The 14,017-nt window shown below is 46.1% G+C and overlaps 1 protein-coding gene across 4 annotated transcripts in view; it reads left to right on the forward strand.

The window, feature by feature from the left end:
- LOC310890202 (WD repeat-containing protein 7) overlaps positions 1-12,052 on the forward strand; it is a 114,116-nt gene extending 102,064 nt beyond the window's left edge. For all 4 annotated transcript variants that reach the window (XM_083818920.1, XM_083818923.1, XM_083818921.1 and 1 more), the window contains 2 exons: positions 6,510-6,614; positions 9,378-12,052. In XM_083818920.1, coding sequence (XP_083675046.1) covers positions 6,510-6,614; positions 9,378-9,581 — 309 coding nt within the window. In that variant the 3' untranslated portion in view covers positions 9,582-12,052. The remainder of the gene's footprint in view (positions 1-6,509; positions 6,615-9,377) is intronic.
- Positions 12,053-14,017: the final 1,965 nt, after the last annotated feature.

Below are 14,017 nucleotides of genomic sequence, written 5' to 3' on the forward strand. Positions count from 1 at the left end.
AAATTGCAATTTGAGAGTATTAGTACATGTGTTTTAACAAAGTCTTCAGCCAGGACTTTGCAACTAGTAGAAGGAGGGCAGAAAATGCTCAGAATGCGTTAAATGGTCATGATCAAACTTAGGTTTCCCCATTTAGGGTTGCCTGTGACCAGCAAGCACATGTTTAAACACAACTCAGTAGATATACAGATATACAGAACTGTTTAATATCATGTTGCAAACACCGTTTTTTAACTGACCTATTTCTCCAGTCTAGACATTTCCACTTGTTTTGAGAATCTTGATTTTGTTGCTTTTGACTCCTGGAAGAAAATGAGAATGGTAAACATGGAACGAAAGCAGCTTCACAGAGTTCTGCAGTAGGCTGCAGTTTGCCCAGGAACTGATAAAGATCTGGAAACACGGTCAGAAAATTAGAGTGAGGAGCAGCAAGAATCAGATGGCTGATTTCAGAAATCCTGCTGCAAGTTCCATTTTTCATCAGAGTGTGCATGGCAGAAGACACTTCTAGGAGGATCACGAAGTCCCCAGACCTTAGCATTTTGGCAGGATATGCTGATCTTGTTAGCTTTTCCTACTCCATTTGAGTTGCTGAACACTTTAAACAAAAGTCTCAGGTCACTTGGGAACTATGGATTTGTGTGCTTTGCGAGTACATTGAAGGCTATGAAGTCAAAGGTTAAAAATATTGCAGTGCTCCAAATACGAATGTGATATCTAAGCAGTTCTCTCTAAAACTTCCGTGAGTGGAGCTGGAGCTGGAAGGGAAGAGCCGCATCCTAGCAGAACTGTTTAAGGCCAAGTACTGCGTGCTGAGCCCACAGTCCCGTCGCTATCATGGCCCCATCTGGACTGACGCAGCTTAGAAGATATTTCAGCCAAACGGTACCTTAGCAAGATGCACTTTGACTAGAAAGAGTGGGGGATTTATGGGAGCATCGTGCCTGCTTGAAAATCTAGTGACAGCTGCTTGAATAGGAAATGTGAAAAATCTGGCGCGCTGACACCACGTCTAGCGTGTCACCCAAGGAGCGGTAGGGCTGGAGATGCTACGTGCCCCAGCCGCTACACGCCAGTGGTAAACCAATTCATACCGCTATTCGCTTTAAGGGTGTGATTTGCATTTTGAAAGTTGGTTAGATGAAGTCCCCATAATAAATGGTAAATCTATTCCATGTTGTGACTTTTTGGAAAGCGTTCAATATTTTTTCTCCGCGTGAAGCGCTCTCTGGCGCTGGGATATCAGCCCAAACTTCCTCGCATCTACTGAGTGTCAGTCCCGAGGGACTTGTGGTTCGAGATCTGAAACTTTACAGTGCTTCACAGCAGCCAGCATGTGCAAGTCAAGAGGCCTGGTATTTGGCCAGTGTAATCTCTTTTCTAGGTTCCTATCTATATTTTGTATTTTTTTACACAGACTGCTCGTAATTGATAATATACCTCTTTGAAGTAAGGATTTAAAATAGTTAATGTTTCATCTCACAAAATACTGTTAACCTGGTGAAAATATTAAGCACTTTTTTCTCCCGTTTTCATTGGTATTCTGACCATAATCAGAATTCTTACTTGAAATTATTTCCCTGGAAGCTACAGCATAAAGTTCAGCCTATGAGCTGTTGAAACCTCTTTCAAAAGAATAATTGTCATGGAGACAACTCAGTATTGCTATTGAAATTTTCATCTGACACATGCGTGTACTCTGAGATGCTGCTACATTACCACGTACGTCTCTTTAAACCGCCACGGCATTAGTTTCACAGATGAAAACCTTCCTGCTGGCATTAGGGGCCGACCGGTTCGTACGCGGGCTGTATTTAATTGCCGTGTGGATTTTGATGGTGCCACACGAAACTCTCGAACTGACAGGAACGTTCCTGAAGTGAGAGCATAAAGCCGGCGTTTGCAAACCCCGGGCTGTTTGGGAAGTGGGCTGGGTGGCTCTGGGGGCAGCCCCGTGCGGATTGCGGTCACGGTTCCAGGGGATGCGGGGCTAGCTCTGGGCTGTCCTGCAGAGACGGCCAGGCCGCGCATCTTGGAAACATTTCTAAAACATCCTGCAACACTTGGGTGGGTGCAGCTGTCATCTAATTTTTTCTGGATTAAGTTCGGCCAAGAAAGAAGCTGCCTCATTTTCTGGTTGTCATTTGCCCAGGAAGTAAAAGCAAATTGTAATGAGGGAATCACAGCAGGAGAACCTCCTAACAAATGAGAAGCATATATTGACTGACAGCCGGCATGCCATTTCGGTGATAAATGTATTTTTATACGCTGCTGTTCAAGGTCACTTTCTGCTCTCGTTGCATGCTGCCTGTCAGATCGTGCAAGTCACATTTTAATACTGAGTAATAGTAATGGTTGATGCAAAATTGTATTACTGTAAGATTAAAAATTAAGTTATATATGTTATTAAGTTAAACATTTTCATATATGTGCTTTGACTTTATCTTGATGCTATCGAGAAGCCACTTGAAGGACAGGAAGATTTAATTTGAAGATTTAAATATACTTTTTCTCAGTATAGTCCTGAAATTTTTACTGCAATTGTTATTATTACTTGAAAGAGGACGGAAATTTAATTATTAGAAATACTGAAATTATTTAAATTTATGCTATATTAGATAATTCTACTAAGTTGCTTGGAGAGTTGGGTTCATGAAAGCCTTTGAGGGGGCATCACAGAAGAATTTATTTGTGGTATGAGAAGCGAGATCACGTATCTTTTCAGGTGAAGCCGCTTAGTTTTGCTAACTGTGTTTTTATAAAATGTCCTCAGTGTGTACACGCAGACCATGGTCTTGGAACATCTCGTGCGCTTGGATTTTGAAGGACAATTGGAAAAAAAAAATTGAAAGAAAGGTTTTATCGGGCACGCTCTTGTTCCAGCTGAGCTTAGACCAAAGCTGACCGTGTTTGGGAAACCATACGTTCAACATGGACGGTGTGCAACGCAGTCCTTCTGTATTTATGTTGTAATTATACATTGAAAGAGACAGTGGCAATGATCGCAAGGTGGAAAACAATAAAAATAACCAGGGAAAGAAAAGAAAAATGCGACCTGGGCGTAGCACATTGCTGCCTTGCTGAGGTGCTGTTCATCTCCTCTGTGACTGAAACCAGGAGCAGCTGGGAAGGAGCTGCGATGGCTTCTTTACTTTCAGAGCAGGCTTTGTCAGGATTTATTTGTCGGTACTCACTGCCTGGGTCTGCCATCTTTATCTTCATTTCAAAGACCGGTATTTATTTCCCCACACAATTTTGGCTCTGTGCATGTTCTGCGGGTCTTTGTACCCCTTGCTAGCATTAAAATTCAAATTCCAATTTTTAATTTAAATTAAAAAAGAAAAACTTTTCTTTGCATGACATAGAATTAGTCAGTACACGTCACTGCCAGAGGAGACCACAAAGAGGTCTGTGCATGTCAGTAAAGCACTCCTGCCCTGCTTTTCCTTCACAGCTCATTTCTGGTTGTTTGTTACATGCTGCTAAAAAATTAAAATAAAATAGAATAGAATAGAATAGAATAAAATAAAATAAAATAAAATAAAATAAAATAAAATAAAATAAAATAAAATAAAATAAAATAAAATAAAATAATGATCTATCAGACCTAGCTTTATCTATTAATAATATCTGTTCTAAACTTGCATTGTTTTTAATTTAGTTTGGGGAGGAGGTAGAAGAGTTGCCTTCTTTCTTTCTTCCTTTTTTTAATGGCACCATCAATACCATTTTTTCAACTTCTTTCAGTCGTTAGCTCTCTTCCGTTAGGCTTTGCCTTTAGCATAGGGAACTTCTATTTGTGATTTATTTGCATTCTGTATCGTGGTGTCTTCAGGTCTGCTTTCTGGGTAACACCTAGAGGTGCTCACTGTGGCAGAGGACCTCAGCGGCACCGCTGGGTTTGCCCACAAGGTCACTGTCAGGGATTCGTCTCCGATCAGGGCAGGAGTTACAGTCATCTCCTCCTTCATTTTCAAGTAACCGTTCCTTGGGCAGAGGCTGTTTCCCTCGCAAAAACTGGAAACGATGCTCCCGCACCGTTCCCAGTTGAAGCTGCCGGGTCTCTGTGAGGGTGGCGTTTGGCTGCGGCAACCCTCGCTTGGTGCTCTTCACACGACGCGTGCTGGAGGGGTGGCGCTTCTGGGGGGTGCAGTAGGCATGCTGCTTTCTCAGTAAGTGATTTTTTGTTTGTTTCAGTTTAGTTAAGGTACCCCTAGAGACTGGGGAGATAAATATCTAATAATAAATGTGGCGGAATATTGCTGTGTCTCTGTAGCGGTGTATAAGTTACTTTATCAATTTAAAGTATGCATTTCGGTGTATTTATTAAAATAAAATCGCTGCGGTGATGCGGTACTTATTTTTTATGTCACCTTTAACAGAATAATGCAGGTCAGCGTAGAGTTTGCTAAATATTGGACTTAGAATGAGGCTGTCATAGCTCCAGTATATCATGTGTTAGAGGGCCGCGGCGGTGGCAGGTGCAGAAGTCAAATAGTCTCCCAGGAGCGTCCTCCCATTAAAAAACAATTGGCTGGGCAGCGGGAAACTACAAGCAGCTGCACTTTGTCCCACCCCGCCTGCCGGTCAAAATTGAGACCGTTTTCTAACCAGCGCTGCAGAGATTTTTGCATCCTCGTGTACTAATATAATTACTTCTGAACAGGAAAGCTGCAAATTGTTGGTGCTCAAAGCGGTGCTGCAGAAGCGCTGCCGTCCTGATCCATCACTGCAGCAGGACGGGGCCAGCAGGGGAAGGCTGAGCTCCAAATGGATGGGTGCAAGCAGAATATTTTGAATGAGCAGCAATAATTTGGTTTTGTTATGCTTATTCGCTTGCCTAAGAAACAGAAGATGAGCGTTGCAAAGTACACATTTAGATAGTGCACTAAAAAATAAATCTTGGCTTGAAAGGATTAGCATCAATTAGAGAAACACTCGCTTTAAATAACAAAGCACGTTCATTCCCCTAAGGATTGTACTTATTGGAACACATTTTCAGTAGTAAAAAGAGCAACAAGTGTGCTAGTACTATTGATTTTCCACCTTTGTATTACCAAAACATTTTTTATTGACAAGTATTACTTGCTTGTTAAGTGCTGCACAGTTTGATGGGTCTAAAGGCTGGATCATCTAATTAATTGCCCTTTCAAATCTTCATCCTAAACTGTGGTGATTACATTAAAGACCTGGGTTTGGGATTCCGTTTGACTTTACTCAACTTGTACGTGATAAGCAATAAATAAATATATTAATGGGTTGTTAATATTAGTCCAGCTTTAGGAGCGGCGTGCCTTCTCAGTAGGTCCGTGCCTTTTAGTGTCCAGGAGCTGGCTGCAGGGGCACTACTTCTATTTTCACAGCCTAGTTTTTGTCGATGAATATTACAAAGTCTTTTTTTCCACACATTTAAAGTCCTGCCAACTTGAAGCTGGCACAGAGCCTCTTCATGCAGAAGGAGCAGCCGCTGCGTATTTTACCAAGAAATAGTTTGCGCGCATGTCACTGGTGTTTTCTTTATGATAATCCGATAGAAAATGATATTTTCAGAGAGAAAACTTCATGTGTTACTGTGAATTAAAAACAAACGAAGCAAAACAACGATAAAAAACCCACCAGACCCTGTATGTAGCCCTGTATCGGCTGGCCCTGCGCTCAGCATTCACGTGGCGGTGGCTGCGTTTCTTCCTCCTCCTGCTTCAGGGCCGGCCACGCTCCGGCTCGGGGCTGCTTTTCCCAGCAGTGGGGTGCCGCGAGTGGCTGGAGATCTTGCACCATTGGCTGTGAAGTGGGAGGGTGGGGGGGCTGCCCGGCTTCGTCGACACGGGCATCTCCAAAGCCTCAGAAAACGCTTAACACAAGCGAGTCCCGCCGCGTACAGCATCCGCCCGTGTCTGCAGCTGTTAACCAGTGAATGCGATCGTGACTGTGACTGGCCGCAGAGTGCCTGGAATAATTTTTCATGGTGCTCGTGACGTGTTTGTATGGTGGGGTATTTTATAAAGCAGTTGTTTAACACCGGTGAGACCCGCCTGTAGGTGCGGAGCGCACCAGGCGTGCGGCTTGTGGAGCAGGCACAGAGCAGCGGCACAGCCGGGGTGGCCGCGGTCCCGGCCCTGCCAGCGCTGAATCCCTGCCACAAAACCGCCTGCAAGGCTGGCGGCGGGAGAATGAGAGGCGTCACCCCAGGAACCACACTGAAATCAAGGTTCCCCTTTGTTCTTCAGAGGCATTTGCCAATAAGGCTTGGTTAGGTTGCAGGTGCTTTCCTGGTAAGTGTCATACCTGAGATTCAAGACCTAAGCTACATCGGTGAAGCGGGAGGAAGAGGCTTCTGCACACAGAGTTTGCTTTTTACCGACTGCAGTGGGCTCCTCAAGTCTTCCAAAAACTTCTTCTAGAAGTTCAGCTCCAGAAGTTCAAGCTGTGTTTACTTACAAGCCTGTTGAGCGCCGCCGCGGTGCAGAGTAACAAACGCTCTCGGTTTCTGTTCTCTCCCCTCTCGCTAGACGATCCATGGTCACAAGGGGCCCATAACTGCAGTGGCTTTTGCTCCCGACGGCCGGTACCTCGCCACCTACTCCAACTCCGACAGCCACCTCTCCTTCTGGCAGGTAAGGCCTGTTACGTGAGCCTGCGGGCGTTTCCCGTCCCCGTGTCCGCTGGCGGGCCGGTCACACTGCAAGTGCTTTCACACAGCCCAGGCACACGCTGCACAAGTGTGTGCACACCTGGGTTACAGCACACTGACTTCGTGCAGCACGAACTCTCCAGAAGCTTTCCTTTTTCCAATGTCTTGCAGTGCTGTCTAGCCACCCGAGTTCGCTGTGCATGGCTGCTTTTCTATTTTTTCAGTGTGCAGGTCTTTTTCTGTTATTGTTTCCGCTTGAACGTTCCTTGCGGTTGTCACCCGATGAGGGAGGAGGGCTTGTTTGCATACAGGTCAGTATGTAACTGCAGGGCATCAAAGAGCAGTCTCAAATGTTGGGCTGTGTCCTATTAGATGGTTGAATCTGAAGCCGTTGTAACAGTTGAGTTTCACACACCTAAAGCACCCACCTGACAAGATTCAGGGCCATGCAGGAGACCCCCAACTGGTTCTCAACAGGCCAGGACAGGTGCTTCTGCTCCTGTTCTCGGTCCCATCCCTATCAGTAGGCATTTTCCTTCTCTAATTTCTGGAACCTTGTATAGAAGACCTTCCTGACATTTCTCCATTTTATTTTTTATTAAACACGACGCAGAACTATTAAGGTGACCACTGGTCCCGTTACTGCTCAGCAGCCACAGCTGCTCTGCCTCGAGCCCGCGCGCCGTACCGTCAGGGAGCTGTGCTCCGCTGCGCCGCGCGCTGTGGAGCTGCCTTCCATTTCCGTAATAAGGCTGGAAACAGGAAAGCTGAGGGAGAAGCGATACAAAGAGGGGCTGAAATGGGAGAAACTGAGGATCAGACCACCATTTTGTGAAGTATCTAGATAATTTATCTTTTTTTTTTTAACATCAGCAATTCTTTTTGTCTTTGTGATCTCATGTCAGTAGGAGTATTTTTGCTAATTGTGGATAGATAAACATGTAGCTTGGTGGGACAGATTGCCGCAGAAGAGGCCTTTACTGCTGCCTACATTCCCTAGGTAGCATTTTTTTCTTCCTTCAAATGGCTTTAGACTTCAAAATGGATCTGAACAAGCAATTTGTGCAGACTATCAAAATACTGTAGTTTTGCAGTAATCAGACTATAAAACCGAACTCAGTACACCCAGAATTACCAGCTAGTCTTTAACGTAGTTCCCTCGTTTTGATGCCATTCGTTAGTTCTACAGGTGCCATAATAATTATTAAATTATTATCCCTCACTACATTGTGTGCTTTCTGAAACAGTAAATGAGAACAGCAAGAATCTTTATCCATCGGTTACATTTATTCAATTTAAGTACTCAGGGAAAATCTGGAAAGCAATCAGACCAGATCTTGTAAAATTGGCAGGAAAAAAAAATCAGGCACGCACGTGTTTTAAATTGTGAGCTGCCACATTCTTCCAGGTGTATAAATGCTCACGTTAAAGTGGCTTTTACATAAAGAGTTAAATATACCTACACATTTAGTTTAAAAATGTGACCTCGTGCACTAGTGATTTTTTTTCCCTTCTGTGTTCTATTTGGCACTATTATTAATGCAGGAAAATCAGTAACATTAGTCATCTTAAAAGGGTTATTACTCAAGATGATTTAAATTGTGAAAATGTCAGTGGTGCTTGCATGCTCCCTGCTAGAGATGCCATGATTTACACTCTCTGACACCATTCTGCTGCTGAGAAGAGCCAGGAAAAAGTAATGGCTTGTACTTTGTCCTGATCAGAATTCAGAGCGTGGCGTCAGCAGTAACGCGCCTTCCCTGTCCCAGGGCTTCGCGTGGCACAGCCCAGGGATGCAGCGAGGCGGTCCGTGGAAATCCTAGGATTGCAGTGCGTAGGGATGGGAAGGTTTTCCCGAGGAGAGGAAGGTGGAGAGGTCTGTGTGTCTCGGTGGGTTAGAGCAGCAAATCTCATTTTTAAAAACGTGGAGCTAGACAGCGTGCATCAGTAACTGGCCTGCTTTCCAGAGAGTATAATGCAGCGAACCTCTCCTGAATGGTTTGTTTGTCCTCCAGAAAATAATAAAACACTTGATGTTTAACATTTGCTTATTAACATTTCATGTTTCTCCTTAAATTTTGAAAAAAAAATCCTTTAATAACAAAGCCATACCGATGAAGTATAAGTGATACTTTTCACCATACTAAATAAGCTATGCAATTTTCCTAGCTAGTTTATTGATTTAGATCCCACAATTCTATTTGAAAAAGATACAGTCAAGGAGAATGCTAATAAAAAAAATTACATGGGAAAAACAGGGAGATGAAGTGGTCACTGATTGCTAAACTTCACCGAGTTCTGCACATAGGAGGGAAGTTTTAACAGGTTCTTGGCTGTAATTGGTATTCCACTTAGTCATACACAGTCATCGCCTTTCTCTTGCCTTGGAGGGGTGCAGGGGTGCGTAGCTCTAAAGATGTTGCTCACAATACCGGGCGATAACATGCACTTACAGCCAGGGTGACTCCATGGGCTCCCCACGTGGGAGGGCAGTGTCACATGCCAGCTGACTTCATTTAGTCTGTCCTTTTGCAAACTCGTGTGCTGTGGTCACGAACACCACCAGGACCAGCGAGCGTGCTGCCGAACTTCTCGGCCGCTCTCCCATCGAATGGCGTTGCTTGGCCCTGTCTAACGAGATGCTAATTACGGCTGGTGTGCGTGGGCAGGGCAGGGCGGTGGGAGCCGGGCGGGTTCCCCGCTGGTGTTGGGGTGACACAGGGGTGACACGGGGCTGTCTCTGCAGATGAACACGTCCCTGCTGGGCAGCATCGGCATGCTCAACTCGGCGCCGCAGCTGCGCTGCATCAAGACGTACCAGGTGCCGCCCGTGCAGCCGGCCTCCCCCGGCTCGCACAACGCGCTGCGGCTGGCCCGCCTCATCTGGACCTCCAACCGCAACGTCATCCTCATGGCTCACGACGGCAAGGAGCACCGCTTCATGGTCTAGGGGAAGCCGCCCGCACTAGAAATACATTTCTGTTTCCAACCTCCGTGTAGTTCTCCCTCTTTCTTTGTCTCTGTGCTCCACACACCGATCGCCCCCCAGCGCCCCACGGACCGGCCAGGCCGCGGCGGCTCGGCGCGGCTCGGCTCCGCCGGGCGGACACGGACACGGACACGGACACGGACACGGGGTGGTTTCTCCCCGCGGCAGGGAGAGGATGGCTTCTGGGGAGGTCCCGGCGGCTCGGTGCAGCAGCAGCAGGAGACCCAGTCACGCCGCGACCGCGCTCCGAGGCCTGGGCAGCGGCTGCAGGCGTCACCCCGGGCTCCTTCGCTGGGGGCCGAGCCCCGCGGCAGCCTCCTGAAACACGCTCGCGGAACCTCAGTGTTACCAAAAAGGCTGTGTTTACACGGACTTTCTTCTAGTGACCACTGAATGATTGCAGGGTGACGCCTCGTAGAGCTAGCGTGTTAATGAGGGCCTAATCAACTCGGGATCGTGAGGAATTGAGTGTGCAGGAGTGAGTGGCCTCTGCTCTGAGCTGGGGGTCACGTTTCCTCATGGAAGGACGGAGGTTTTGAGGTGGAAGTGCTGCTGTGCTCAGTCGCTGCTTGCTGTCGTCTGGAAGAAAGAGTTACAATCCACATGTAAATACTAAAAATCTCTCTAAGATGGAATAGCAAACTTGAACAAAGGAGTATTTATATATAAAGGTGTTTTTTGCTACCAGTGAAGGTATTTATTTAAAAAAAGAGAGAGAGATAATAAGCTTTTTCTTCCAAAAGCCGCTCCCATTTGTGCTGGACCCTGCATGGAAGGCAGGCCGTGCGCGCCTCGTGGGCTGGCCTCGCCGAGAGGCCGGGGGGAAACGCTCCCTGGAGGGCGACAGCACAAATGTCACTGGTGGTTAGCAATTCGGGCAGGAAAAATTGTGAACAATAGGTAAGTTATTTCAGTGGATGTATGGAAACAATTTCTTCAGCAGGAATATTCCTATGTAACGTTGGCTGTGACTGTGTTTCCTTCTTACATATCTAATTTTATGAAATATTTAATCGTGTGAAAGTATGCTGGTTTATGCTCCCAGTAAAGAAAAAAATCTATAAAATACTATTTTATTTAAACATATTGATGTATATGTTTGTATAGCTTTTTCTTTGCCATTTTTGTCTGAAAAGCTCACAGAAATAAGAAGGCTGTCTTTACATGGTAAAGTAAAAATGGTACTCATAGAATCCTCCCTTCCCCAAAAGGAATAAATTAATTTTTAAAATGGCTTCTAAATTTAAAAAGCATTGATTTTTTTTTGTTATTTTATTTTAGGTGGTCTGTGTAGTACACTGTATATGAAAGTGAGGTTTACAGTCCAGAAGCTACATATCTGTTTGCTATTTAAAAATAAAAAAGCGCAAGAAATTAAGACCATTAGGAATGTTTAACACAAACTGCCGTAAAATTTAATCTTTGTATCTGGCGGGAATGTAGAATATAGTAGAGAACTCTGTCGTAGAATGTCAGGGTCTTTTCTAAGTGAACTAACGCAACGTGCATGTATATTGTGTTTATAAAGATATATATGTAACCGCGATGATCAAAGAAAAAAGGAAGAGCTGACAGAGGCTTCCATCTGCGGACTGAAACGCTGTAACGTTCGGTTTAGGCGTATGAGGGAGGTGTTAGGGTACGCTGCAAGCATTCCCAGAGGTATTCCAGGAGCCGACCCCATCGGTTTCGTTCGGGTACGTCTCCAGATCTGTGTATGTGTTTACTTTCAGAAACAAACCGCGGCCCTGGCGGGAACAGCGGGCCGTAGCCCTCCAATGATTTCCTATGTGGTACAGTGAACAAACATCTTGAATTATATATGCATTAAAATGTTTGTTTTAAGGTGGAAGTGTAATGGATTTTCTAAAGTGCGAAGGAGAGGCAGCCAGTTTCCTCCCAGTCCCGCAAACCAAGCAGCGGAGGCGCTGACGGCGAGCGGTGCGGCGGTGCAGGAGCGCGCTCAGCCCGCGGCGCGCGTCTTCGGCTTGGTCTGGTGCCGCCCGGCCTGCAGCCCCTGCGGGTCCTCCGGGGAGAGACCTCCCGTTTACCTGCCTAAACACAAGCCCTGCTTCGGTGACTTTGTTAGCCCTAGTCCGCAACTTCTTCGCAGCCTCCGTCTCTCAGCGCTGCTGTAAAATTTGTATTGTCATTCCGGTGTAAGCTTTTAGTGCTCTATTGATTTGTTAGTGCTGTATTTGGACTTGTCCTTGTAAATGTGGAGACGTATGTGGCTTCATTGGCAGTTTACAAGCAAAAGATGACATGATGAGACACCTGTATGAAAATGTTGTAATGATGGAAGTCACCATCTGTGGTAAATGATTGAAGTGTCTGCCTCCCGAGCAACTTTGAATCCACTCCCCATCTGCTGTATGTATTGAACAACCTGGTGTAAATATGCTTGTGAAATAAAACTGAATTGTATTGAAGAGTGCTGTTGTTGTGGCATCAGCCTGACGGCATGCGGATAATTTCCTGCACTTATTTTATGAGCCAGTAATCTGAAGTTTTTTCACCATACAAGAAATGTATTTTTCATTTGAGGACCAGAAGAAGTGGCATTCCATCAGTCACGCAGAAGGCACCGAGAGCCCTCGGTACAACAGGCGGAGGTAGGAAGGTGCTGGCAATGAAGTTCTCAACTCCCAGAACAACGTAGCTAAAGCAAACAAAGGAATTGTAGTCTTCCAAAAATTCATCAACATCAGTGTTTACAAGGTGATACTTCCTTGTATTCAGTTCAGATTCCTCCAAAGAAAGTAATTAACACAAATTAAACACAGATTTCCTAACATGCAGTGCAGGATTTGCCGAGTGTATTTAATATGCATTTGGGTTGGAATTTGCAATACACACTTTTTTTTTTTTCCTATTGCAATTGGTTTTACTTGTGCAAGAAGCCTGAGCAGCTTGGGGCTGGCGGAGGCGCGTGCCACGGTGTGCTGGTGCACCAGGGGCAGGTCTGAGGCCGGTCAGACATCACCGAACAACCCTTCAGAACAAAGCAAATGAAAAAAAAAAAAAGGATTGGGTGAATCTTCAGTTTTCACAGTGCACGAATGCGTTAAAATATCCGTGGCCCCAGGGTTTTCTTCTAGGTGAAATGCAGGCGGTAGCAGCTCTGTCGGGGATGCCGGCGCGGATCCGGCACGGAGGGGCACGGCGCTGGCGGGGGGCAAAGCCAGGCAGCGCCGGGCGAACTTTCACCTTTCCCCTCGCTGGCTGACAGCAGAGCTGAGTGGTGAAAAATCAATACCTAGGAGCCAGGAGGGAAATATTTCCAACCTCTAACTAGAGAATGTATTTTGACAAGGCCAAGATAATCCAAGCTGCACAGGAGAAAGAGAAAAGAAGACTCATTTTTAAAGCTTGACACTTCAAGGTGTTTTTGTGCAACGCTTTAGAGAGCATCGATACGCACAAATACCAAAGGTCAGAAAGAAAAGCCAGAAGAATTTCAAAAATTAGATGTGCTGGTTTTTGCTGTTTACTTCGCAAAATATAAACTGTTTGATTTGTGCGTAGATACGTTCAAATGTAGTGAACCCAGTGAGCTCGGAGCTACAGTCTCCTCATTTAATAGAAATGAAAAGATACCAGAGCCTGTATTGTACCTTAAGCAATTTGCCTATAAAAAGTGCGTGCCTATTTCCTGCTATATATCTGCATTCGGGGACATTAATTGTTTTTGATTTGGCATGATTGCATTTTGATGCAAAAGGATCAATATTTTTTTCATTTATGCAGCATCATTTTTTTGATAATTTAATATCTGGCTGCGCTCTCGAGTGCTCCACCAAACGCTCAGAAGCTCTGCGGCCCTTCCTGCGCCGCTGCTCCGAGGCTCTGGTCCAGGTCTGACAGGGCTGCTGGTGGCCACGACCGCGCACCTGATGGTGCTTTGGGTGTCCCCATGGCACCCAACGAGCGGGGCGGCGGGTTTGTCCCCACCGAGGGACAAACCGGGGCAGGAGCGGCGTCCCCCCGCTGCCGTGGCCGCGCTGGCCAGGAGCGCAGGTCCCCGTCCCGGTGCTAGGTGTAAAACCACAGCTTTGCCTTGGAGGGGTAGGGTCCCATCAAGGGTAATTTTGCCTGATGAATACAGTCCAGGGAAGTGTCTCGGATTAAGGCGTTGTGCTGGTCAGGGTGGGAGGGCACGGGTAGTGGCAGGCAGCAGCATTTCCACGGGGCTGGCACCAGCAGGGCAGCGTGCGGGGACGGACTGACGGACAGCTCTTGACACACAGGCACAGAGGCGGAGGAAGAGTCAGAAGAGATCAAATGCGAAGGTGCTCTCTTTTCCAGCTTAAAAGAGCATGCATTAAGGCTGAGGGAGAGGAGCCAATACGGGGGAAGGTGATGGAGATAAGGAGTGATGTACTTTTACATTATTA

The sequence above is a fragment of the Anser anser genome, assembly GCF_964211835.1.
Source record: "Anser anser genome assembly, chromosome: Z".
Classification (NCBI taxonomy): Eukaryota; Metazoa; Chordata; class Aves; order Anseriformes; family Anatidae; genus Anser; species Anser anser.